Source organism: Giraffa tippelskirchi, chromosome 10 (genome assembly GCF_054371585.1).
Source record: "Giraffa tippelskirchi isolate mGirTip1 chromosome 10, T2T-mGirTip1v1.2.pri, whole genome shotgun sequence".
Classification (NCBI taxonomy): Eukaryota; Metazoa; Chordata; class Mammalia; order Artiodactyla; family Giraffidae; genus Giraffa; species Giraffa tippelskirchi.
The window spans coordinates 22052936-22080527 of NC_137284.1; the positions used below are offsets into that span (position 1 = coordinate 22052936).

Here is a 27592-nt window from a genome sequence, read left to right on the forward strand (position 1 = left end):
TGGAATTCTTTGTCCACAACCCAAACCCCTAGTAGCTATCTTCAGGTCCTTGTGATAGAGCAGCAAAGTTCTAAGCTCGTGCTTTCACCCCTGATGTGTGTGTGAGCTTGTCACGCGATCCCAATGCTAGGTTGTTCACTAGCCCAGTGTTTTGTACACTGTGGTTAGCACCCCTCCAGGGGGTTGAGTAAGGATCAGATAACTGAGCGTTTCAAAATTCTGATGGTATAGTGATATACTTTTTTGTAAATTAAACGAAACTGGTTTATCAGGCACATATTTGTTAAGGATGAAACTGTGTAAAATACAGTGGGTTTAGAGAAGCACATTGAATAGAGTAGTATAAGTGCTATTTGCAAATGGCAAACATTGTGACAATGACTGATATTTGCTGAACACCAGCGCTGCTCAGTTGCAGTTGGCTAGTGCTACATGATTCAGAAAGAAGACTTAAGAAACACATTTCTTTCCCAAAAAAGCCTTAGGGCCTGTGCTCTTCCTTCAGCTGGAATGGAAACTAAGGATTGTCCAGTGTGGACATCTCACTGTTTTTTATTGTGGAATGGGTGCAGAAATCCTTCCAGCCTGACTGGAGTTAGCCAGTTGTGCATTGCGAGAGGGTGTCTGCAGAGTGTGGGAACTAGAAGAGCAAAGCAGGCCTGTGGAGACGGCCTTCCTCTTAGAGCTGGGTTTCTGTCCCCAGAGACCTCCCCTCCTCGGCACCTTTGCTCCCGTAGCTCTGAGATGCAGCCTTAGCACATGGAGGGGCTGGTACCTGACAGTTAGCTGGAGTGTCTGGTTCTCAGCCTCAGGGAGGCTGCTCACTTGTCTCAGAACGGCCCTGGCCCAGCTCCCGCTCAGAGGAGCCAGCGCAGGTGGGGAGGCAGGTGGTATCAGTGGTCTCCCCCAGTTCCTGGCGACCTTCCTGTTCTTAGCTCGTGGCTCTCGAGAGCTTCCTAGTGCTAGTCCCTCAGTGGTGTCTGACTCTTTGCCACCCCATGGACTGTAGCCCACCAGGCTCCTTTGTTCCTGGGATTTCCCAGGCAAGAAACCTGGAGTGAGTTGCCTTTTCCTTTCTCTGGGGGATCTTCCCAACCCAGGGATCAAACCTGGGTCTCCTGCATTGCAGGCAGATTCATTACCATCTGAGCCACCAGGGAAGCCCCTAGGAAGTGTCTTCAGTTCAACATTCCTGATTGCCCCACAGGAATTGAAAAGGGAGCTAATATTTATTTGGGGACCTACTGGATGCTGGGAGCTTTACATTTAAACCTCACAACCTATGAAAACAATATTATCCCCATTTTACAGAGGCTCCATGAGAGGAAGTAATTTGCTCAAGTTCTCACAGTGAGTGGCAGAGCCAGGAATCAAACCCAGGGCAATGTGAGGCCAAAGCAAAGAGCCTCCCTGAAGGAGAGACACCAACAGGACTGTCCCCTGGAGACAAGGGCCTTACCATGCTGCTCTCTCTGGACATTGCATGGCTGCGTGCCTTTCCAAACTGTGAGAAAAACACAAGTGAGGGAGGCCAGGGTCTCATGGGCAGGGGCTGCCTTTCTGGATCCATGCAAAGTGCAGAGACCAGCCAGTGTGTGGCAATGACCAGGCAGTATGGCCAGTGTAGAGTGGCCAGAAACAGCCATGTGCTTTACACCATAAGCTAAGGATTATGCATAGAAGAATTAGGAAAACTGTAGCCCCTCCCTGACCAGCCCAGACTTGTATATACAACCAACTGTAGTACTAAGTAATAAAGTATATTTAAAAAAAAAAAAAAGGTTGGATAAGGCAGGTGTGCACAGGTTCTGGAAGAGCTTCACCTAGGGAAAGGGTCGGGCTGTACCTGGGTGCAGGGCCAAGAAGAATGCTCAGAACCAATTAAGAGTCCAAAGTAGATAAAACACACTGTCAGACCAGTGACCACAAACTCCATTCTCTCTTCGGCTCATTTCCTGAGATAGGAATACGGCCTATTGAGCAATTTTCTTGTGCCAAGTCATTTTGTTTGTCTTAAACCTATTAGGTGGGTACTACTGTTTTTCCTATTTCACCAAGGTATGAGGTTTAGAAAGTGACTTGTCCAGTGGAGTCACCTCAGGGTGGTTTGAACCCACTGACTCCCAAACCTGAGGTTCCCACAGACACCCTCTTCCTGAGGGACAGTAAGTCTGGCAGCACAGAGGAAGACAGTACGGACAGAGGCTCTGCCATCTGCCCCTCCTTGTCCCGCAGGAGGTGTGACGAGCATCTCTCCAAGTGCTGGGAACTTGCAGGGGGATGTCTGCATTCTGAAAGGCCTGGACAGAAAGGTAGACAGGGCCCTTCTCAGAGGGGTTAATCTGGGCTGTGTGTTTCCCCACACGTCAGTCCCAGGACTCACAAGATGGCAGGAAAACAAACAGGCTGACAGGAGCTGTCCCAGATGATCACATTAGCTCCCAGCACATTCCTGACACTCAGAGCAGAGGAGGGGCAGCCTCCACGGAGCCATGCCTCATGTCAGCTTGTATTTTCTGCTTTGTTGGGTCAGTGAGAGGCGGCGGCTTCCACAGAGAGCCCTCTTCAGCGCGGCCTAGAAATTTCCTGAGAGGAGCTCCCCATCGTCCTTGCTGCACCTGGCCTCCCTGCAGAAACTTGCCTGGACACCACCCGGATTTCATGCCTTCGAGGCCAGGTGACAGCACATCTGGCTGTGTGACTTCAGGCAAGTGTCTTTACCTCCTGTGACTCAGTTCTGTTTCTGGAAAATAGGAATAATGATGTTCCCTTCTCCACAGGGCAGTTGGGAAGATTAAATCAAACAGTGCCTTCAAAAGTTTTAGTAGGAGTGCTGGGGGGCTTCCCTAAGTGGTTCAGATGGTAAATAATCCACCTGCCGATGCAGGAGACACAGGTTCGATCTCTGGGTCCGGAAGATCCCCTGGAGGAGGGCATGGCAACCCACTCCAGTATTCTTGCCTGGAGAATCCCATGGACAGAAGAGCCTGGAGGGCTACTGTCCATGGGGTCACAGAAGAGTCAGACACAAATGAGCGGCTGACCAACAACAACAAAAAGGACTTCTGGGTACATACATATTTAGTGTTCCATAAACATGAGAGTGATTATTATTACAATTCTCACAAAGTCTGGATCCACGAGGTTTGGTGTCCTAGCACTGACTAGGAAGCACCATTTAGCCATCGCAAGTAATTTCCAAATAGCTTAAACCTGAGACTTGCCCTTTGGCAAAGTGAGAGGGGAGATGATGGTGATGTCCATGGCAGCACTGACCATGAATTCTCTGTCCTGTCAAATCTCCTCTCATCAGTCAGCACAAGTTAGGGCAACTCTCTTCCAATCTCCCACCTCCACTGCCTCCAAAATTTCCTTGTAATATTTTCTATTTCTCTTTACTATATAGACTATATCCTGTAGACCCAAATCCTTCTTTCCATTGCCAGTCCAACCACAGAATGAATTCTCTGTCCTGTCAAATCTCCTCTCATCAGTCAGCACAAGTTAGGGCAACTCTCTTCCAATCTCCCACATCCACTGCCTCCAAAATTTCCTTGAGATATTTTCTATTTCTCTTTACTATATAGACTAATATCCTGTAGACCCAAATCCTTCTTTCCCTTGCCAGTTCAACCACAGAATCTTCCCCAACTGGGTATTGATTCTGCATTATAAAAGCCCAACGAACAAGATGAGCAAAAACCAAACTCCCCTCCCCCAAGAGTGGGAAAAGAAGTTGATGAGGAGAAGGAATCCCCCAGGGAGCAGAGAAAGCTGTGAACCGTGCCTGTACAGTATCCGCACAATTGAATTTCAGGTTCCCTCCCGGAGATTCACAGAGGGCAGAGAGGAGAAGCAGGTCGAACTAGGCACAGTTCCACTTTGCATTCTGATTTGGTTTTCTCCTGGAGATAGAATCTCTAGGAAGAGGCCTCCCCAGTTCTTGACATTGTGGTGGTGAGCTTCAGCTACATCTACGCTCCCGGGGTGCCCACCCCACCATCCCTTTCACTCTGGAGTCTTTGACTCCACATGGATAAACACCCACCTGGTTAAGATACCGCCAGGTCCTCAAATGCCTCAAAGGTCATTTATTGGGTGGGGGTAGCAAGGATCTGGGATTATTGGCTAATCCATTGCAAACTGTGTCCTGCTCCCCCACCACCACCCTGTCTGCCAGGGAGAGCAAAGTCTAAACCCAACCAGCACACTGTGAAATTGTCAACTTTCACCCATTACCCTAAAGAAGGTTTACAACCAGAAGCCCCACAGTCTGCCCTGAGCAATCAATTCCATGTGGGAGGGAGAGGGTGGACTCCAGTGAAGAGCCTCCCCAGCCTGCCCCGTTCCAGGACTTTTCTCAGAAAACTCCCAATGGGTCTGCAGTCTTCCAGGGAAACGCAGCTGGGCTTCCTCCCTAGGCTGTTCCTAAGTTCCAGGAATGTCAGCAGGGTGTGATGGGCCCGCAGCAACAGTCAGCCCCACTGGGGTCTCCCTTGCAGACCCCACCCTTGGAGGGTGTTGGCTTTGGATCATTGCCCAAGGCAGAAAATAGTGGCCTCTGGTTGCCATGGAGATCTTGGCACAGCCTGTACCCATCTGTAGCTGACAGGCAGCCTCCCTTAGGAAATGAGGAGGAGAAATTTGGTTGCTTGAGAACTAGCTCAGCTGAGGGGAAGGGTCTGTGACATCATGAGCCTGCAGCTGAGGGAGCTGTGGAGGAGGCTGAGGCTGGGAGCTCTGCGAGAACTGTGCTCCACTCAGATGGCCTCCTGCCAAACCTCAGACTTTAATGGCTGGGGTGTGGCCTCCTGCAGAGCGAGGTCTCTCTGCCAAGCTGCCAATCGCAAGCCAGGGCTATTGCAAGAGGCTCTGGTACAGTGGAAAAACCCCAGAAGTCGAGCTGGGAGTGGAGCCACACCCATTGCGCTAGGAAAGAGCCCAGGCTGGTGGAGAAGGCCGTGGTGTCTGGTGCAGAGGAGAGAGCGCTAGTTGGGAGTTTCCTGTTTCTTAGTCAACACCCTGAAACACTAGTGTCAAGAGCAAGTCACTGCCCTCCCCTTCTCCCAGCCCTACTTCCCCAACAGTAATGATGGCTTCCCTGTAGGCCGATCCTATTGAGAGTGTAAGCAAAGAGTGTGTGTGTGTGAGGGGCTGGTCTCCCTCTGATTCGGGGGTAAAGGAGGGCCGAGGCTGCGAGGGCCTCTCCTAAGCTTTCATCGCTTCTGTGGCTAAAACTGGTAGATGAGCTCAGTTAACATGTCCTTTAAGATGCCTGACGCTGCAAGTGTGTTTGTGCAAAGGGCACAGCTTAACCCTGCACACACGTGGGCTTTTCAAGGCTAATGGAGCCCCGGGAAGAGGGAGGCTTTATTAGAAAGGCCCTGAAGCAGTCCTGGGGGCAGGTGAGCTGTCTGGACCTTCCGGCAGCCCTGGATGGGGTGCCTTGCAAAGGATTTATCACAGTCACTCTTTGATATTCAGGGAGCAAAGGGTTAACTGCTCTCCAGTCCGTGAGCCACCCCAGGAAAGACTGAGGCGCAGAGTAGTGGAGGAGAAGGAAGACTAGGGCAGGATCCTAGAGATCCACCTGCCTATCTTCCATCTATGAGGCCTGAAGTGGTTACACTTTTGAGGTTGGGCAGTATCACCAGTGAAATAGAGGTAAAAATTCTTGTTCTGCTTTCCTCTCTTGGTTGAGCTGAAAACCTTGAGAGAATGGATACGAAAGCCTGCCCCCTTCCCACAAGCTACACATAAAAGAAGGACCCAACAAGCTTTATCCTCCTGCAGGGAGGCCTTCTCCACATCCGGACCCATTGTGGCCTCTGGTCCCTCCTGGATTTCAAAGGAGCGCTCTTCTGTTCTTCTTAACACAAGTATATGTGTTAGTCACTCAATCATGTCCGACTCTTTGCGACCCCATGGACGGTAGCCCGCCAGGCTCCTCTGTCCATGGGATTCTCCAGGCAAGAACACTGGGGTGGGTAGCCATTTCCTTCTTCAGGGGAATCTTCCTGACCCAGGGATCAAACCTGGGTCTCCTGCATTGCAGGTGGATTCTTTACCATCTGAGCCACCAGGGAAGCCTTCAACACAATCCCAGGCTCCCTTCTTGTACCCTAGAAAAATGAGGTGGGTCTACCTTTTAAGCTCAGGGTCCTCTGAGCAGGCTCAAACGACAGGGCAGAGACTCAGCTTTGTGAGGTGTAGCTAGATGAGTGCCTGTGTACCCCAGTTTAAACAAAATCCTAGGACCCAAATTTCAGTGAAGGTGCCCTGCAGTCAGCAGCTGCACAAACAAGAAGACCTCCATTCATTTCCCACACCTTGCCCCAGGAAATTACCAATAAACTTCCCTGGCTGTATTCCTATTTACAATTGGCTTGATCCTCTTGGAATTTTAGAGGAAATTGTTCTTCTTTTTTGAGATAGGCTTTGGAATGTAATTCTCCATTTGGTAAGATTTAAAGGTTTGAAACATCTACCCGGGAATCAAAGAAAGATGGGCTCCTGTTATCAGTGATTCACTTTCAAAGCCCTGTGAGACTGTTTTTATTAACAAATCCAATACCCACCAGAGCCTTAGGAATGTTGGATCCCATTTTGGAACTACTATGGGGACAAGAGAGTGCCAGGCATGGATTTCCTGTTGCCACAAGTGGAGCCAGGAGCCTTGAATGTCTGCCTCTAGTCCCAAAGCAGCCCCAATCACTTTCCAAAATAGGGGGTGGCCTTGTCGTTGAGTCTTGAGCAAAACTGTAAAAATGAAGGTGTGTGTGGAGCTCAACTCCCTAGCTCTGAGCCTCCCTGGATGCTTGAACTGAAACAGACAGACCCTGTTCTGTTTACAGTCAGGGATGCTGGGACTACAGAGGGAATCTGATTGCCACGATATCTTCATGAAAAGCTGGAGTGAGAATCCCAGGTCAGTGTTGCCTTTCTATCAGCACTCATCTTTGCTAAGCCATGATTGTCACTGTCCTTGCCACCCAACCTGTCAGAGGGAAAGGCTATCAAATGTTCCCACAATCTTCCCCTGCTGTGATTAGATAAGGGACACGTTCCATTACAATGAGAATTGTCTGGCTTGGAGAGGTCCTGGGGCTCCCTCTGCAGCACCGATTTCTGAAGGTCTCAGTTTGGAAGCCACTTACATTCTGGTGGCAGTCTTGACCTTGGAACCCATCAGTGGGATGGAAAGCTTGAGGCCTAACTCGCTGCCTCTTCATACTGTCCATGGGGTTCACCAGGCAAGAGGATGCAATGGTTAAATAGAACTATTGACTCAACTGGCAATGAATTGAGCATATTCTGGGAGATAGTGGAGGACAGAGGAACCTGGTGTGCTGCAGTCCGTGGGGTTGTACAACAACAACAACTCCCTGCCAGGGAAGTATGAAGATAAAAGGACACAGGTCTAATCTCTTTCCTGGGGTAGAAAGTGGCTAGAAGGGTAATGCTTTAGTCTGTTCAGGCTGCTATAACAAAAGACCATAGACTGAATGGCTTATAAACAACAAACGTTTCTCACAGTTCTGGAGGCTTGGAAGTTCAAGAGCAAGGTACTGGCAAGTTTCTAGTGAGGGTCTGCTTTCAAGTTCATAGATGGCAATCTTTTCGCTGTGTCTTCACGTGGCAGAAGGGATAAGGAATCTCTTTAGGGTCTCCTTTATAAGGGCACTAACTCCATTCATGACGTCTCTACTTTCATGACCTAATCACCTCCTAACAGCCCCACTTCTAAATACTAGCATCTTGGGAATTAGCTTTCAACATATGGCTTTTGGGGAAACACAGATGTTTGGTATACAGCAAAGGGAATCAGGAGTTTCTGAGAGGATTCTGTTAGGGGGTCAAGTGAGGAATGAACTCTGGAGGGAATGACAGTCTAATTCAAAAAGGGAAACAGAGGCAGCATCCAGCGCCTGAGGGTGAGCCCAGCCTGAAGGAGAGGAGAAGGAGTCAGGGGTAGGGAGCCATCAGGGTTCCAGAAGAGATGGTACCTAGGGAACTTGAGGAGTCAGGGCAGAGTCTTCAGCTTCCACTCCCATCGTGAGAGAAGTAGACAGGGTCGGGAGGATGACATGCAGGGGTCTCCCACATCATGAGCAGGGAGGCACCTGCTCTCTTCCCAGAGAGAGGAGCTTCCACTTTGGCACATACACAGCAGGCCCTGGCCTGTCAGAGAAGGAGACCAATAAGGCAGACTGCATCTTGGACCCTGCAGCTCTGGAAAGTCATCAGCTTTGTAGCCATGGAAAAGGTGAAAAAAAAAAAAAAAAAAAGTCAGGCTGTCAGTGAGTCTTCAGAGGGGCTGTGGGGGCATGCACAGTGTGTCAGAGAAGTCAATGTTTCGTCCAGAGTTGGTCGGAGGTGTGTATGTCCTAAACTTTCTGTTGTGTATATGCAACAATGTCCTTATTCAGGACCCTCAACCATCCCCTCTCAACCATCTTGCTTTCACCCCATCTCTCCCATTCCCCCAAAACTTCGGTGACCTCCAGTGACCACCAAAAACCAAAAGAGCAAACTGCCAAATCTCTTAGCCTGACATTTAAAGCTAAAGATTCACCAGATATACCTTGAATTTCCTGTCTCCAGGCATTTGTTTTCCACTTTCTCAGCACTTGATCTTCATCGGTTCAAGTCTCTCTCTCTTTCTCTCTCTTTTTTTAAGGCTGAGTTCAGATCCTACCTCTTCCAGGAAGCCCTCACAGGTATCCCTGGCCAAAGGACCTCTCTCATTTGAATGCTAGAGCAATATTTTCTACCTCTTTTGTGTCAGTGCTACATTTTATCTTGCATTTTATCTACTGAGTGGGATGTTGTTGGTTTTCTCCGTTAAACTTGTGGAGAAGCCTTATAAATTTGTCTTATTCATTTTTGTGTTCCCAGCACCTATACTGATACTCTTTACATAGCAGGCATGTAATTTGAAATATATTTATTAAACTAAATGTTGGTGATATGGAGATAGATAAATGAGAAAGTTTCTGCCCATTAGGAGCTTACAATCTAATGAGAGAAAGAGATGCACAGCAGTAAGAACTAATTTAATATAAAGCCAAAGGAACAGCACTTGACCTACGGAGGTATAGGGTTTGGGTGGGCAGGGATGGTGGCAAGGGGGATCATGCAGGTTGAAGGAACTGCCTAGGTGGAAGTGAATGGCATATTTGGGGAATGTGGTTAAGTACCCTTGGGAATGGCATGCGAGAAAATAGGAGATAAGGCCAGAGAGGGGACGTGGGCTTTGAATCATAGAAAGTCTACTGAGCCTTTTCAAGGAATTTGGATTTTATTCTGGAGGCCATTGACTGAGGGGCCACTGAATGCTCTTAAGGAGGAAGATAATATATACTTACTGGATGAAGGAATGACGTGTGTTTTGGGTAGACACCATTCTCTGACCAGGGTCACTTTAGGAAAATCTTAGGTTGGATGTGGAACAGCACCCATTCTCTGCTGAACAGCCAGCCTGTCCCCTGATGAAATCACCTCTTTGTGAGATTTTCCCTTTTAAAGAAACTGCCCCCGCCCCCCCAAAAAAAACCATTTCATCAGGGTGAAAAGTCTGTTCTGTCTTCTGAAACAGTTTCCTGCTCCACCCTCAGCTTTGACTTTAGTACAGAAATTCTTATGTTTGGATTGCATTAGTCAGGATTCTGTATTAGTCAGGGTTCTCCAGAGAAAGCGAATATTTATATATAAAATGAGATGTATTATAAAGAATTGGCTCATGCGATTATGGAGGCTGAGAAGTCCCACGATCTGCTGTCTGCAAGCTGGAGATCCAGGAAAGCAGGTGGTATGCATTCCAGTCGCAGCCAAAGGCCTGAGAAGCAGAAGTGTCGGCGGTGTAAGTCCCATGAGGATCAGAGACCCATGTCTGGGCTCAAGCAGATGGGCGTAGACATCCATTGACACCCACTGCCTCTCATTGGAAACTGAATTTTCTGAACCTGGGACTGGCTTGGGCCCCCTATATAATTTCTTGGCCTTTGTGGAATTGGTGGGGGGTAAGGGATAGGAGGGGGACAACATCCTATAGAGGAAAAACTCACAGTTTGGAGTCCTCAGCCTGGATTAAAGTACTAGCTGAAATCAATTATTAGCTGTAGAACTTTGGCAAAACCAGTAATCTCTTTGTGCCTCCGTTTTCTCATCTGAAAAATGGGGAAAATTATTCCTACTCCAAAGAATTAAAGTGAAGATGAGGATGGGGACTGTCTAGCTTGCTGCCTGACACACAGGAGGTGCTGAGTAAACAGTATTTGTTTGATTCATATTTGTAGAGTTAAATAGAAGCTCCAGTTCTACATAAACAGAAGGAAGCTGTGCTTGGAATGAGCTGTTGTTAGGTGCCTTAATTTAGAGGAATGCAAACTCTCTACCTAGATTATCTTCAGAGGTGGTCCCAAAGCCCAGCTGTTGAAGATTCCTAACTGTCTCCTCAGCCTAACCTCTGCTCTCAGGGCTCTGCCCTTCTCCTCCTGACAGCTGTGGTTGCATTCATAGGAAGGCAGGGGCCCAGCCCTGGCTGAATGAGGCCCTTGTTGCAAAGGTTGAGGAACCACAGACACTGTTGCAATTCACCCTGCCCTGAGGAACCCTGGAGAATCTGTGGCTGGCCCTCAGTCCCTCCAGCTGTGTGTTTGGGGAGACAGCCTAGATTTCTGAGCCTCCTGGAGTGATGGGAAAACTGTTTTTGTTGTTTAATTGTTAAGTCACCTCTGACTGTTACAACCCCATGGATTGTAGCTGGCCAGGCTCCTCTGTCCATGGGATTTCCCAGGCAAGACTACTGGAGTGGGTTGCCATTCCCTTCTCCAGGGAATCTTCCTGACCCAGGGATCAAACTTGCATCTCCTGCACTGGCAGGTGGATTCTTTACCACCAAGCCACCTAGGAAGCCCGGGAAAACTGTTAGGATGTTCTAAAAAGCTGCCCTGTTTTTTGGAGCTGAGGTTAGAGTTTTCCCTTCAAAACCAAGGAACTCACCAGTAGGGATATTTTTCACAGCTGGCGGCTATTAATCGGTGCCCCAGGTGCATGGAGGAAGTGGATTCACCTGTACCCTTAAAACATTCACAGGCAGGTAGGACAGCTGAGTCACACACACACTTCTACTGCAAAGCGGTCGGCAGGATGTACAGACTGGTGTGGTGCAAGCAGACAGGAGGGGGATACAAACTCTGTGGGTGTGTGGGGTTGGGGGGAGGGCGGAGGGCGAGAAGATGGGTATCGTTGAAAGAGACAGCAGAGGAAGGCCGGCCAGGAACCAGCATGAGCCAAGGCCTGGAGGTAAAATATCATGTTAAAAACATAAAACCTAGGCAGTTCTAGGGCGTGGCTGGGACACAGGTGCTTGACCGGTAGGGCAGCAGGGAGTGCAATCAAGAGGCTGAGGTTTTACTTTGAGTTGTGAGACTTGCAAGTTTTAGCCGTAGGGGGACAGGCAGGGTCACGTTTTGGAAATCACTCGACTTGGGTTAAGTAGACTGACGCTGTGCTGAGAATTTTCTTTTTTTTCAACAAATATTCTGTCGAGTGTTGGCTACGTGCTAGAAGTTGGGCGGTGGGCAACAATGGCAAAAATTCAGGTTGAGCCTTCCTTGAAAGTAACTTCCACATTTTATGGAAGAGGAAATGGAGGGTCGGCTTGATCCCGGCTTACGGCTCTGTGTTTTGTGCCAGAGGTAGCTTGTCTCTGCGCAGTCCTTCTGAAGTCTCGGCACACGTGGGGCGGCCCGCCTGCGGGTCCTCCGCCTGCGCGCGCCGCCGGGGCATCTTCACCGCCCCGCCCGGCTGGGAGCCCGCCCCCAGCCCAGCGCACACGTGGGTTCTCGCACGTCCGCCCGGCTCCCCCTTGACGTCAGCCTCGCCGTTCCATTTAAGGCCCCTCCCGCGCCCCACTCCGAGTACCGGAGCCGCTGCCCCCAAGTCCGGATCCCACGCCGCGCGCCTCCGACGCCCGCCCGCTCGACGGTCACTCCCGGTACGGTCCGGCCCGGCGCGCTCTGCGCCCGAGGGCAAGGGCGATCGCTTTAGGCTTCACTGGCCCAGGCGCTGCCCATGGCCGCGAGGGAGGGGGGGTTCCCCGCTCTTGGGAGCTGTAGGCGCTGCTTCCCAAGGGCAGAGTCCTGAGACCTGGGCGATGGCCCCACACGACCAAATGGTCTCGAGGGCCGCCCGAACCCTGTTGCTGCTCTAAGTGGGCACAGTGGCCTCTGGCCGGGCTGGGAAACCAAGGAGGTGGTCGCACCTAACCTGGGGTCGAAGGTCCGGGTGGATGCAGACGGAATAGGAGACGACTGGTTGGGGGTCGGGGGAGGAGTACACCTCCCGGCTTGAAATGAGCAAGCCGCACGGAGCTCGAAGTCAGGTTGCTGGAGTCCACGGAACTGAAAAAGCCTCAGCAGTCTTCCGGATTCCGGGAAGCCGGAAAGCTGCTGGGTGCGCTCGGATCGCATTTTAATCCTGGCACTCTCGGGAGGTGGGCTCCTTGGGGCAGCCGCTGCCTGCAGATGAGAGGAAGCTCTTGGCGCAAGTTACTTTTGTTAAGCAGCTGCCGCTGTATCGGTCGCTGAACTAGACGTGGTGCATTCAAATACGAAGGAGAAAGGGTACCAGCCCTCCCGCCTCTCAATAGAATCAGAGGAGGATCATCTGGTACCTTCATCTTCTTTTAACAAACGGGGAACCTAAGGCCGATTAGGGCATCTCTAAGGTCACAGTAAGTGCCTGGCAGAGTTGGGCGGAGGTAGACAGACCCTGTTTCTTCAGGGCTCCACTCCCATCCGTATCCCCACACTGAAGGGAGCGCTGGAGCCCAGAGCTTCGGTTTTGGTGAAACCAGGATATGTCTGCAGAAAGCACTCCCTTCCCCCTGCCAGGCTGCAGAAACCTTTCAGGGCTGTCTAGAAATAGCAGTGATTTGTCAGGAGAGACTCGATTCCAGCTTGGTGACTCTGGGCTGCCTGCCTGTAAGTCCTCTCAGATATTTTTGCCCTTTGGAGCAGCGTCAAGATTAGACGTAGTGCTTTCGGGATGCAATCTATGAAAATCTCTCCAGTGAACGCAGAACCACCCCTACCCCACCCCACCCCGACCCCCTACCCTCCACCCCCCACCTCCCTGGCTTTGGAAATCGAGGCTTCCACCAAGAGGAACTTTATTGATGAATTTTAGGGGTCCAGGCTTCAGGTCTCTGCAGCTACTGCTTCATTCCCTGTAGTAACAGATTTTCCTTACGAGGCCTCACGCCTTTGCAACAAGGATCACGGCAGAAGCCACGCGAGGTGCCTCCCTGTGGGTTGGCTAACAGTCCCAGGTGCTTGGTATCAAGATTTAAACTCTGGTTCTGGCACCACGCCAGGCCGGGGAGGCAGCCAGCCGCGCTTCACGAACAAGTGTGCTTCAGAGCACGAGTTCAGTCTGAAAAAGTCCGAGCTCATTCAGATCCACAGAGCAGTAGACTTCCTCATCAGGTCCGCTTACGGGCGGGGCTCTGCAAGCCAGCGCTGGGCTGTCGAGGCTAGTGCTCACCTCTCGGCAGCCAGCGGCGCCTAGGCACACGGCTCTTGCCTCCGCCTAGCGCTGTGAAGTGCGCTTGCGCACAAGATGAGCGGCGCCGGGCGGGGGCGGGGGCGGGGGCGGGGGCGGGGCGGCCGCTAATCTTCCGGGTCTGGGCGGGGCGTAGACTCCGCGGGCTCCTGCACACTGGCCACTGGATGGCCACTGCTGCTTCGGGGGCGGGGGTTGGGGACAGGGAGGTGAAAACTAGAGCTGCGCATGAGCAGAGCTCCCATGGGTTCTGGCTAGTGCTGTGTGGCCGTTAGAGGCGCTTTACGCACGTACCTGCGGTCCTTGCGGGGCTTGGCAAGAGTCCTGGGGATTGGAGTAGAGCTGTACCTGTGGTCCTTAAGGGCTTGGCAGGAGTCCTGGTGACTGCAGAAGTGTTGGGCCGGCGGCTCATAGTAATCTTGTTTGAAGAAAGGCTAGCTCCTCTTGGAGTTAGTAAGTCAAGATGAGTGAGCCTTCAGGAGGCTATACTTATACCCAAACTTCAGTATTATTTTTCCATGCCAAGGTGAGGATCTTTACACCAAGACCCTAGTGAGACCAGAGCCCGGCATTAGGCCTTTCAGTTCTTTGTCTGTCTGTAGGTTTCTAACCCCCTCCCCGCTTTTAGTCATTTCTTGTGATTTTTAGGGGCAGGTATCCCAAAAGCAAGCAAAAGAAGCTTTTTCAGAACAGTTTTCAGAAGGATGCAAGTGACAGGCATGTTTTTTCGCTTATAGATTCCTTTAGGTTCTAAGTCCAAGATGGCAACTCTCAAGGATCAACTGATTCATAATCTTCTTAAGGAAGAACATGTCCCCCAGAATAAGATTACAGTTGTTGGGGTTGGTGCTGTTGGCATGGCCTGTGCCATCAGTATCTTAATGAAGGTAAGTGAGAGCCTTTCACTTTGCAGGTGCCTTAAGGATACCTTGACTCCATCCATCTACCATTTGCTCTCCAAGAATTGCATTATCACATTGTATATACAAATATATAAGCTCATGCACTCACTGAAAGAACTTTATGTGAAACAAACTTTTAAAACCTGATGCTATACCAAAAGGGTATCTAAACTACAAAAATTAAAGGTTTCTAGGTTGGAGACACAGTTCCTTAAATTCGCTGTGCTTTATTAACCTCATTAGTTGCCTACAAATGAAAAAGTAGAGTCTATGCCTTTAAGCAAGCTAAAATTATTTAAAAGTAATTTTTGAATTGAAATTGACACATATACATAGTAAAATTAAACTGAATGTGGGAAGTCTTTTGCCCATGGTAATCCCCTCTGCCCCGCTCCTTAGATAGCAGTTTTGGTATCAATTATGGAACTAACATTTAATTAGAAAAAAGCATTCAAGCCTGGTTTATATTAAAAAGAAATTGAGAGAGCTTACAATATTAAAATATTATTAAGTTCAGATTTGGAGTTACTATAAGAGAGTGAAGTAATGAATTCTGGATTCTGAACAGAAAAGGACTGAAATGAGAAGGGACTGAAGGCGGAAATGAGCTCTGCAAAAGTCTTGTAACCACACAGGTTGCTCTGTGTGTTCTTAAAAGAGACCACATGTTATTCAAAGTCTTTATTCCTTTCCCACTGCATCAGACATTGATGCCATTTATTTGTCCCAAACCAGTGAACCACCTGTGGTCGTTTTCTGTGATGCTCCCTAACTCAGATGTGGCTAAGAGTAACTGGCAGACCACTTATTACACCGTAGATGATTAGGGGCAGATCTGCACCTCAGCTCTTATAATCTCTTTGGTTATGATAATCCACATTCCATTTGTATTAAAGCTATTATTGGTGCTCCTTGTCTGAGATGCACCTATGAACTTCTATAGGTTTACCTGAAAGGATATTTTTCACCAATATTTTGTAATGCACAAATCTGTCTATAAGTAAAACTTTATGTTGGTTAACATATGGAAAACATGTAACCAGAGAATGAGCTAGAATACCACTTTTTAGGCCTTAATACTAGTCAATATCATCTATTTAATGACTAACAACCTAAAATCAATGTGTAAAACTGAATTTGAGAGGCTAAATAGAGCAGTTTTACATAACTGGGTGGTACTCATTGCAAATTCAGTGTTCTGCTTCTGTGCAGTGGTGGTGGAGCTCCTGCCAGGGGTGCTCCAATGAGGAGAGAGGGGGTCAGTTCTTTTTCCTATGTATATGTCATCTATGAGTCAGCTCTTAAGTGGGGCCTGCCTCTACTTTGAGGTACTTACTAATAATAAAGTAGCAGAATTCTCTTATATGAGAAATATGGATATTTTGCATGCTTGTCTAAAAATTTGGAAGTGGCTCTTTTCCATTGAACTGAAATTTTATGTCTTTCAGGACTTGGCAGATGAAATTGCTCTTGTTGATGTCATGGAAGACAAACTGAAGGGAGAGATGATGGATCTCCAACATGGCAGCCTTTTCCTTAGAACACCAAAAATTGTCTCTGGCAAAGGTTGATTTCAGCAAACTTATATTACATGCTATGTTTGGCTTAATTCTTTATCAGGCTTGAAAATCCTATCAGTTCTTCAAAGATTATTTCTTTTTACAGGATAAGAGAGCCTTTTGAACAATTTTGCCTTGATATCTATAGATATCAATGTTTGAATTTCCAAAAGTGTTTTTAAATGAAAATCCAGTTTGTCCATGATGTGGAAAACATCTGAATTATAATATAACTAGCAAAGCTTCTTTAGGTTCATAGTTTACCACATTGCTTCAAGTATTTAAATACACTTACTTCCATTACTTCCTTTCATACACTAACACAAGGTTGAGACTAGGGTAAATGAGCCTGTTCAGCAGATATTCTTGGCTTGACCCTGTCACACTTTACAAACACCAGCCAGGAAACAGACATGGGCCGAAATAAGTCTGTTTTGACACTTGAAAAACCCATTTATCTGATAGATTACTCTTTTCATTGTCTTCAACCCAGGATTAACCATCCTGTGCCATAGAATATATAGAAGCAAGACATGCTTGATAAGTGTGAAGTTGCCTCTGCTAAAAAAAAAAAAATCTCTGAGCTGATATGACCACAATTAAGTAGAAACAGGAGTGTGGAAAAGTGTGAACATTAAGCTCAAGTGGCAAAAAATTGGGGTCTGTGTCTCATTTGTTATGAGTATGAAATAAATTTGATTCCTTTCAGCTCCCCCCAGTCATTCTATAAAGCCACAACATAATTACATAATACAAGGAAGGTGTTGATGTAGTCTTCCTCCATGTAAGTGGCCACAGTGATAAAACTCCAAAAAAGTAGAGGAGGAGTCTGGGCATACATATGCCACATACACAAAACACTGATAAAACTGTGTATTTAAAAAGTTAATGGAACAAATTTTTGCCAGAGTTTTCTTAAAAGCCTTAATCTAGTTATTGTTTCTCTTTTGTCTAGACTATAATGTGACAGCAAACTCCAAGCTGGTTATTATCACAGCTGGGGCACGTCAGCAAGAGGGAGAGAGCCGTCTTAATTTGGTCCAGCGCAATGTGAACATCTTTAAATTCATCATTCCTAATATTGTAAAATACAGCCCAAATTGCAAGTTGCTTGTTGTTTCCAATCCAGGTGAGACTTTTAATGGCATAAAAATAAATGAGCTAGAGTAAAACTGATAGTATGTATCATAATCTATATATATTTCTCATATTTTTCATTTTCCTCCTGAGAGTGAATTTGTGTTTTTGTAAAATAATTAAATTTAAAACATCAAGGGGCTACAATGGCTTTAACGTAGTTGGCACTTTAAAATGTGTAACTTGCCTAGGAAGATCTTGGATAAGGAATAATTATGAATAATGTGTTATTGATGTACAACTTATTTTCATTAAACTATACTTCTTGAATAATGTATTTGTTATACACAATATAGAGGCTTAAAAATATTAACAGAAATATTGATTGGTCATGATAAATACCAAGATCTATACAGAGCCATGAATCTTGAGTAGTCAGTCATTAGCTCATAATTCACATAGTGAAAATGTTAGTCGTTCAGTCTTGTCCAACTCTTTCTGCCCCATGGACTGGGGCCTACCAGGTTCCTCTGTCCATGGAATTCTGCAGGCAAAAATACTGGAGCGGGTAGCCATTCCATTTTCCAGGGGATCTTCCCGACCCAGGGATCGAACCTGGGTTTCCTGCATTGCGGGCAGATTTTTTACCTTCTGAGCCACCAGGGAAGCCCAATTCACATAATACTTCTGCCTAAATATTTTCTCCACAGTCGATATTTTGACCTATGTGGCTTGGAAGATAAGCGGCTTTCCCAAAAACCGTGTTATTGGAAGTGGTTGCAATCTGGATTCAGCTCGGTTCCGTTATCTCATGGCAGAGAGGCTGGGAGTTCACCCATTAAGCTGCCATGGGTGGATCCTTGGGGAGCATGGCGACTCTAGTGGTAAGTATTTCTTTTATTGTTTGCAAAAAGATTCTGTAAAAAAATTGACAGGAATATCATTACTGAATCAGAGTCTAAATCAGATATCCATTTATTAGAGTAGATGGTTTCCAGAAATCTTATCTCTTGGTATAATTATATGCTAGAATTGTTAAGATTTTAGCCATTTTGTGTGACATATTTTGGTATAAGGGATGAGGAATGAAATTTATTACAATGAACATATTAAATAAGATGATAGTTCTTAATATCACAGCTGTTTATAGGCAAACTGCTTGTCCCTGAAAAGGTCAGCTGATCCAAATGGAGTGTATGAGAAAAAATCTATTATCACAGTTGAAAGATGTTATAATTTGTGCCGAGTTCTCAGTTCCTTATGGCAAGAAAATTCCTCTTATGATCTCATAATATCCCGTCTCAATATTTCCATTAGGAAAAAGCAGATTAGCATACAGTGAAAATTTTTAGCTTTACATAATCTAATCAGTGAAAATCTAAGAGTATTGGTAGTCTTGACCACCTACCAAGAGGAGATAATCTTCCCCAGATAAGAAAACACAATTTTTGGAGAATGGGTCAGAATTACTAGTCACCTAGGTAGTGCTTGGGAGTAAATATATTCTGTACTGTCTTGTTCAGTGCCTGTATGGAGTGGAGTGAATGTTGCTGGTGTCTCCCTGAAGAATTTACACCCTGAATTAGGCACTGATGCAGATAAGGAACAGTGGAAAGCGGTTCACAAACAGGTGGTTGACAGGTAATAGATCTCATAGTTTGTAACACAGAAGGTTAAAATTTATTATTTTCATATAAGAAATTAAAAACGTTTTGGAAATTCCCTGGTTGTCCAGTGGTTAGGACTTGAGCTTTCACTGCCGAGCTTGTGAGTTCATCCCTGGTTGAGGAACTGAGATCTGGCAAGCCCCGCACGTGGCCAGAAAGAAAAAAGATTAGAAGTTTAATAACCTTTGCATTTGGTAACTCTGTCAGAAACTAAAGCTTGTTAAAACTCATACTATAAAACAGGTAAAGGTATTAGATATTGCAGGCATTTATTAATGTTACAGTCTACTTTTATTTGCCATAATTCTCAATTTATAGTATGATAACTCTTCCTGTATTTGTAAACTAAGATATAAAACAAGTTAGATTAAGTCGACCTGATTTGAGATTCGGTCTTTACTTCAAAAGCATGTATCATTGATTTAGTTAGGAATAAGAATTTTTTAATCTAAATTCTTATAATAATCTATGAATAGAAACACAACTAGCTGCTTGTTTACTCAGATGATTATAAAGTTTTAAGCAAGATACAGATTCATCATGGTACAAAAAATAATTAACTGTTAGAAATTATTCAAATAGGGAAACTTGCAACTTACTGGCATTATTTACTTCAAATAAGGTAGCCATGTGTAGACCTCAGGTCTATGGAATTGAAGAATGAATCATGATTGGTCTAAGCAAGGCCCTCTGATTTGTATTTGTTAAAACCTGTGAACCCATCATCCAACCCAGGAAATGTTGACAGTTGCTGTCAACTAACTGTAGTGTTTGTTGAGTTGGAATTATTAGTCTGCTGGTGCTTGGAAATGAGTGGATTCTGTGCTCTTCCCGCTTACCCCTCTACCCCTAACCCCTCACCCCCACATAAACACTCGTGAGATAATCCCAAGTCAAGCATGAAATATGCAGTCTCCTCAGATCTGCTTTTTTAAATTTAGTATTGCATTTATAAGAATCATCTATTTTGTTGCCTGAGCCATAGTTATTTGTTTTGACAGCTATGTATAATTTATCCATCCTCCTGTTGAAGAGCACTGGGGTTGTTGCCAGGTTCTTGCTGTTACCAACAGTACTATTGTGAACATCCCCATACATAATATCCTGGCATACATGTGCAAGGGTTACACTTAGGTATATAATGCAACTTTATTATTTATATAGTATTACTTATTATATCAGTGATTTCTTATAAAGCATGTGTTCAGTGAAAGCTTTTTCTTTGTTTCTCCTACCCTACTTTTTCCTGTCCTTCTCTATCCTACAGTGCTTATGAGGTGATCAAACTGAAAGGCTACACATCCTGGGCCATTGGACTGTCAGTGGCCGATTTGGCAGAAAGTATAATGAAGAATCTTAGGCGGGTGCATCCGATTTCCACCATGATTAAGGTAGGTCTGTGTAGTAAAATGTACTTGAATGCCATTATTTCCTGTTTTGTTTTGTTTTTTAAACTCATTTCAGAAAGCAATTCGATTAAGGTAAGTCCTCAATCATTGATTTAAGTGAAATAAATTAGTGCGCCTGCAGCTTTCTTTTTTGAAAGACATGGTTGAGCTTTAGGATTAATGTCTACTAGTCCTGTGGTTATTAGCACATAGATACTTGAAAATAACCTGTTGACTGAAAAACTTGATTCAATTTTGTTGAGATGAGTGGAAGACTATAAAAGATACAAATTTTTCTCCCTTGGGGAAAAAATAGAAATCACACTCAAAGTTACCAAAGTGTCAGACAATAAAAATTGGAAAGTATGAGGGATAAAAGCAATAATGTAGATTTTCTTTTAGAATGGAAGTCTTGCTGCTATTTTAATGACTTTCTTTTACACTGTTCATTACATCCTAACTGAAAATCTGGGAAGGAATTCTAATTGCCAAGTTGTATTAAGTAAGCTTCATGATTGTAGAGAATAGAAAGTCTTGGGAGATCCCAGAATGCATAGAAAAAACATAACATATTTTTCATTTCATCCTCAGGGTCTCTATGGAATAAAAGAAGATGTCTTCCTTAGTGTTCCTTGCATCTTGGGACAGAATGGAATCTCAGATGTTGTGAAAGTGACTCTGACTCATGAGGAAGAGGCCTGTTTGAAGAAGAGTGCAGATACACTTTGGGGGATCCAGAAAGAACTGCAGTTTTAAAGTCTCCTAATGTATCACTTCACTGTCTAGGCTACACAGGATTTTAGTTGGAGGTTGTAACTCATATTGTCCTTTATATCTGATCTGTGATTAAAGCTGTAATGTTAAGACAGCCTAGGAAAAAATCAGTTTCCTAATGTTACAAATAGGAATGGTTCATAAAACTCTGCTGGATGGCAAGGAATGGTTCTGTATCCTGATGCTGGATGGCACTTACCTTGTGTGGTCCTAAATTGGTTTGTCAAATAATTCTACTTCCTCAAGAGATACCACTGCCCATGTTGCAGATGCTGCAGTTGCCCTTCAAACCAGATGTGTATTTACTGTGTTATATAACCTGTGGTTCCTTTAGCCAAGGTGCCTAGTCCAACTTTTTTCCCTCCAGTTAATCACATCCTGGGATCCAATGTATAAATCCAGTATTGCATGCCATGTGCATAACTGTTCTAAAGAATCTTATGTACTGTATGTATCAGAATAGTGTACATTGCCATGTAATGTAAAAAGGAAAAATTACATAAATAATGCAGCCAACTAAGTGTTACACCAACTAAAACAATAAATAAAGCTTGAACAGTGACTACTCTGGTAATTAAGATACAAAGTCATAAAGCTGTTATTTGTTCATTATATAAATGGAAGCCATTGGGTTATTGGGCTACATTACAATGATTTTTTTAAGGAGTACTGTTTACTAATGACCAGACTTTATTAAGAATTAACATATTAAGGGTGTGATTAGATTGGCTAGACTGTTTTGTTACCATTTCCATTGTAATCATTTTAATATACTAAGCCCTCAAATATGAGATAATTTGATTAGTGCTAATCATAACTGGTGCTTTACAGTTCACATAGGTAACACCCTATACGTAGATGTAAAAAACATTATTTGCCAACTGAGCACAAACAGTGGTTCTGTGCCACTACAGAGAGATTTTTAAGAACCTTCACTCTCTGGAGGCCAGTAACATAATTGTTTTTCAGTCGCTAAGTTGTGTCTGACTGTGACGCCATGGTCTACAGCATACCAGGCTTCCCTGTCCTTCACTATCTCTTGGGAGTTTGCTCAAACTCATGTCCACTGAGTCAGTGATGCCATCCAACCATCTCGTGGTACTTAGTTTTAAACCAAATAGTCCTGGTGATTATCTATTCAAAAATTTTCTTTAGATCTCCCGCAAAATATTTCTATAACTATGACCTTCCAGAGGTTAACTAGAACAACTTTATGGTCATCAATTCCAGGATTTTTCCCCAAACTTTCCTACTTGAGAGACAGTTAAAGAACTACGTTTTTTAATGGGTCTCAAGCGTAGAAGGATAAAACAAGCCTACATAGGCCTGACAATTAGCTGTTAAAATAGGATTTGCTTTCCTATAGACTTTAATAGCCTTAAGATAGGTTGCTGCTGCTGCTGCTAAGTCGTGTCAGTCGTGTCCGACTCCGACCTCATAGACGGCAGCCCACCAGGCTCCTCCGTCCCTGGGATTCTCCAGGCAAGAATACTGGAGTCGGTTGCCATTGCCTTCTCCATAAGATATGTTACACAGCACAAAATTCACCCTTTTAAAGTGTGTAGTTCTATAGATTCACAGTTATGCAACTATCACCACTAAGAACTGTTAATTATGCCCCCAGAGAAATATGAGTTATTCCTATACCCTTTTGTAGACTCTGATGCAATCTTTTAAAAAACATATTCCGTGTTGACACAATAAATTAAGCTGATATCAACGTGACAAAATGCTTAACAGATTTAATTATTTCATGAATATTCAGGTTTAATCTCGTAAAGCTTCCTTTCTGGCACATATGTTCCATGTTCACCATGTATCTTCCTGCCCTAGGCAAGGGTAGGCCAACTCTGCAAGGAGCTCTGATTGTTTTTAATGGACTATGATCTCATTTTTAATAACCTTGGGAAGTGGACAAAGCAGGCCTTAGCCCCATCTTAAAACAAGTTGCCGGTTAGTGGGAGAAGCAAAAGGGATGTTGAGAATATGTGCCTTGGGCAGATATGAAGAGCCTCTTTCTTCACCTACAGGAGGAGTTTGATCACTATGAAAATGACCCTTCTTTTGGCATGCAGGTGTAGAGCTTGGATCTGGAGGTCATCCAAGTCAGCACTATCTCACAGTCTCTAGTAAATGAGGTACAAGGGCCAGAAGATGTTGTGGAAGGAAGTACACAAGCCAAGTGGTAGTATAGATTCAATAGCCACTGTCACACCTGAGAAGCCCTTGCCTGGGGCCAGTAATAGGTTGTGAAAAGTGCCATAAGAAAAACAGGAGAGATGCTGGGAGGGGATAGTAGTTGATACATTTCTCAAGGAAAGTTAGAGGAAGTGCCATTTTTGTTCAAAACTGAAAATGAGGAATCAACTTTTGACAAGGGCTGGGGACGAACTTAGCAGACCTATGGAACAGCAAAAAGTCCTGAAATGGGAAAAAGCTGTCCAAAAGCTGGAAGGAAGTGTGGTGTCTTGGGAAGAAGTTGGAGGGATGAAAGGAGGCCACGTATTGACCATTTCTTAGATTGTAGTAAAAATTAGTTAAGTGCATCGGAAAGCCATTGAAGGATTTTAAGCAGACTTATTGCATGATCTAAACTACATTAGAAAAGGCAGAGGAACCAGAGATCAAATTGCCAACATCCGCTGGATCATCGAAAAAGCAAGAGAGTTCCAGAAAAACATCTATTTCTGCTTTATTGACTCTGGCAAAGCCTTTGACTGTGTGGATCACAATAAACTGTGGAAAATTCTGAAAGAGATGGGAATACCAGACCATCTGACCTGTCTCTTGAGAAACCTGTATGCAAGTCAGGAAGCAACAGTTAGAACTGGACATGGAACAACAGACTGGTTCCAAATAGGAAACGGAGTACGTCAAGGCTGTATATTGTCACCCTGCTTATTTAACTTATATGCAGAGTACATCATGAGAAACACTGGGCTGGAAGAAACACAAGCTGGAATCAAGATTGCTGGGGGAAATATCAATAACCTCAGATATGCAGATCACACCACCCTTATGGCAGAAAGTGAAGAAGAACTAAAGAGCCACTTGATGAAAGTGAAAGACGAGAGTGAAAAAGTTGGCGTAAAGCTCAACATTCAGAAAACTAAGATCATGGCATCTGGTCCCATCACTTCATGGGAAATAGATGGGGAAACAGTGGAAACAGTGTCAGACTTTATTTTTTGGGGCTCCAAAATCACTGCTGATGGTGATTGCAGCCATGAAATTAAAAGACGCTTACTCCTTGGAAGGAAGGTTATGACCAACCTAGATAGCATATTAAAAAGCAGAGACATTACTTTGCCAACAAAGGTCCGTCTCGTCAAGGCTATGGTTTTTCCAGTGGTCATGTATGGATGTGAGAGTTGGACGGTGAAGAAAGCTGGGTGCCAAAGAATTGATGCTTTTGAACTGTGGTGTTGGAGAAGACTCTTGAGAGTCCCTTGGACTGCAAGGAGATCCAACCAGTCCATCCTAAAGGAGATCAGTCCTGGGTGTTCATTGGAAGGACTGATGTTGAAGCTGAAACTCCAATACTTTGGCTACCTCATGTGAAGAGTTGACTCATTGGAAAAGACCCTAATGCTGGGAAGGATTGGGGGCAGGAGGAGAAGGGGACGACAGAGGATGAGATGGTTGGATGGCATCACCGACTCGATGGATGTGGGTTTGGGTAAACTCCGGGAGTTGGTGATGGACAGGGAGGCCTGGCGTGCTGCGATTCATGGGGTCGCAAAGAGTCGGACATGACTGAGCGACTGAACTGAACGGAAACTACATTAAAAAACAACAACAAACTACTAGCTTTTATACAGAAAATGGATTATCCTTTATATTTTGAAAAGGATTCAGATGCAAGTGATGACAAAAGATGACAGGTGAGGTTGTGTCCCAACCTGTGAGTTATAAATTCCTGGGGTAAATTAAAAAATCACCTTAGAAAACTAACCATGCCCTTTCCTTTTCATTACTACCTTGTTCTCTCAGTTCAGCATTTCGAAGCATCGTCCTCAGGATGCTGGTTTTAGCTGGCCCACTGGTGAACAGGAGGTGCTCGCAGGAGAGTTCTTTCCCATGAAGGCTTCGAGCTTGCCCCCTTGCCCACCAGGTGGGTCTGGTCTCCAAAGAGTTTCGGCTTTTAAATCAGTCTGAGGCCTAGACCAGCCGAAAGAAATGAAACGACACACCAATATCCCTCTCTTGCACGCTCTTCGAGACCAACTAGAATTCCTTACACGGACATTACAAGAACACGACAGCAGATACCCACGAACCCACTCTCACCAGAGGACAAGCCCCTCCCAATGCGCCTGCGCCCGAGGCCACCGTGGGGGCGGAGCTTGCGTGCTGACGGAGGAGAGGTGTGCGTGCGTAGGAGCGTGCTTGACTAACGGTTCCGACAGTAACGGTCGCCTCTACTGACGTCGCTGTGTGTTTTTTGGTGGTGTAGCTTAAAGAGCGACTTAAAGGTCGTGCGTTGTGCATTCCTGCCGTCTGTACTGACTTGGGCCACACGATAAGTGTTTGTGAGTGACTGGGACTGGAGCGAAAGTGGTGGCTTGGGGCAGGGAGAAGTTTTAAAAACCCCTTGGTGCCCCAGTCCCTAACACTGATACACTCGTCGGTTTTCTCCCCCTCCACATCTCGCGAACAGGTATTTTTTCCTTTGGCTTCCCTCTTCTGACATTCTGCAAATTCAAGAGGTACTTCCATAGGTATGAGAGTGATTAGTTCAGGGAGATTGCTTCCTCTGAAATTACATTATCTCTGTCAGGTTCTCAAAATGTCATCTGTCAAGGAGCAGCTTATTGAGAATCTAACTGAGGAAGATCAAGTCTCCCAGAGTAAGATCACCATTGTTGGAACTGGTGCTGTAGGCATGGCGTGTGCGATTTGTATCTTGCTGAAGGTAAGTAATAAGCCTATACTGTGACTGAAAATAAGTGAGCACTGATAGGTCTTGTAGATGTTGAGCGCAGGGTTGCAGGGTTAACCCCTTGACAGCAAAGAAGTATCAGCTGATTTTTTTTACTTAATTTAAGAAACATTTATTTAGAGTTTACCATGTGTGAAACATTGCCAGGCTGTTTAAATTTATTCATAGGAGACACATTGATTACATTATTTTGTTAAGATTAAAATGTAACCTTAGCAAAATAACTTTGCTAATATTATGGGCTTCCCCGATGGCTCAGCTGGTAAAGAATCCACTTGTAATGCAGGAGACACAGGAGACTGGGGTTCAATGCATGGATCGAAAAGATCCCCTGGAGGAGGAAATGGCAACCCACTCCCCTATTCTTGCCTGAAAAAATCCATGAACAGAGGATCCTGGCAGGCTGCAGCCCAAAGGGTGGCAAAGAATTGGACATAACTGAGTGACTAAGCACACACACGTGTTTAGTCAGACTATTTAAATTTATTCATAGAAACATTGATTATATTATTTTGTTAACATTATATAACATTTTCTGTTAAAGTGATTCATCACTTTGCCTTTTTTGAAGAGTAATGTGTGAAAATCATATTTCCCAGTGGCTTATATTTAATTTTTTTTAATTATATAAGCATTACATGCTCATTATAAAACAAAAGCACCAAATTTGATAAAATAACAATGGAACTCCTTTAATTTTCCTTACTATTTCCAGAATATCTTTCCATGTGCCTGTTGGCTATTTGTATAGCTTTGAAGAAGTGTCTGTTTCAAATCTTTTGCCCATTTTTAAATTGAGTTTGTTGTTGAGTTGTAGGAATACTTTTTATATTCTAAATATTAACTGCTTATTAGGTAAATGGTTTTCAAATATTGGGTTTCCCTTGTGGCTCAGCTGGTAAAGAATCCACCTGCAATGCTGGTGACCTGGGTTTGATCCCTCGGTTGGGAAGATCCCCTGGAGAAGGCAAAGGCTCCCCACTCCAGTATTCTGGCCTAGAGAATTCCATGGACTGTATAGTCCATGGGATTGCAAAGAGTCAGACATGACTGAGTGATTTTCACTTCACTTTCAAAAGTTTTCACCCATTCCTTGGGTTTCCTTTTTGTTCTGTTGGTTGTGTTGTTTGATACACGTAAGTTTTAAATTAAAAAATTTATTGGAATATAGTTGCTTTACAATGTGTTGCTGAGTGAATCAGCTATATGTATACATTTTTGTTGTTCAGTTGCTCAGTTGTGTCTGACCCTTTGCCACCCCTGGATTGCAGTACACCAGGCTTCCCTGTCCTTCACCATCTCCCAGAGCTTGCTCAGGCTCATGTCCATTGAATCAGTGATGCCATCCAACCATCTCATCATATGTCATCCCCTTCTCCTCCTGCCTTCAATCTTTCACAGCATCAGGGTCTCTTCTAATGAGTCAGCTCTTCACATCAGGTGGCCGAAGTATTAGAGCTTCAGCTTCCAATGAATAGTCAGCGCTGATTTCCTTTAGGCTTGACTGGTTTGATCTCTTTGCAGTCAAAGGGACTCTCAAGAGTCTTCTCCAGCATCACAATTCTAAAGCATCAGTTCTTTGGTGATCAGCTCTTTTGGTCCAACTCTCACATCCATACATGACTGGATGTAAGAAAAACTATCCAGACCTTTGACTACTTTGTGGGCAAAGTAATGTCTTTTGTTTTTTAATATGCTGTCTGGGTTCGTCATA

General features: G+C 45.0%; 2 protein-coding genes across 15 annotated transcripts in view; both read left to right on the forward strand.

The window, feature by feature from the left end:
• The first annotated feature begins 11922 nt into the window (after positions 1-11922).
• Positions 11923-21498, forward strand: LDHA (lactate dehydrogenase A). Of its 3 annotated transcripts, none has more exons than XM_081533695.1 (8): positions 11923-12001; positions 14307-14456; positions 15920-16037; positions 16986-17159; positions 17818-17991; positions 18631-18748; positions 20042-20165; positions 20754-21498. In XM_081533695.1, the coding sequence occupies exons 2-8, from the start codon at positions 14331-14333 to the stop codon at positions 20916-20918; spliced, it is 999 nt and encodes a 332-aa protein (XP_081389821.1). In that variant the 5' UTR covers positions 11923-12001; positions 14307-14330; the 3' UTR covers positions 20919-21498. The 3 variants fall into 3 exon arrangements, with proteins under 3 accessions (XP_081389821.1, XP_081389822.1, XP_081389820.1); XM_081533696.1 differs by having other exon boundaries at positions 17028-17159; XM_081533694.1 differs by lacking the exon at positions 11923-12001 and adding an exon at positions 13804-14095.
• A 3845-nt stretch (positions 21499-25343) lies between these two features.
• LOC145523417 (L-lactate dehydrogenase C chain) overlaps positions 25344-27592 on the forward strand; it is a 31750-nt gene continuing 29501 nt past the window's right edge. For 5 of the 12 annotated variants that reach the window (XM_081533699.1, XM_081533708.1, XM_081533704.1 and 2 more), the window contains exons 1-2: positions 25344-25596; positions 25717-25851. In XM_081533699.1, the coding sequence (XP_081389825.1) occupies positions 25726-25851 (126 nt within the window). In that variant the 5' untranslated portion in view covers positions 25344-25596; positions 25717-25725. Of the gene's footprint in view, positions 25646-25716; positions 25852-27592 lie in introns of all 12 variants that reach the window. The other 7 variants (XM_081533697.1, XM_081533707.1, XM_081533703.1 and 4 more) reach the window with 2 other exon arrangements.

Bases quoted from the DNA above. Each gene is read 5' to 3' on its own strand.
- LDHA (XM_081533694.1), top strand. From the start codon at position 14,033: ATGAGTGAGCCTTCAGGAGGCTATACTTATACCCAAACTTCAGTATTA. The intron at 17,160-17,817 runs GTGAGACTTTTA...TTTTCTCCACAG, and splicing joins GCTTGTTGTTTCCAATCCAG to TCGATATTTTGACCTATGTG. The intron at 18,749-20,041 runs GTAATAGATCTC...TCTATCCTACAG, and splicing joins CACAAACAGGTGGTTGACAG to TGCTTATGAGGTGATCAAAC.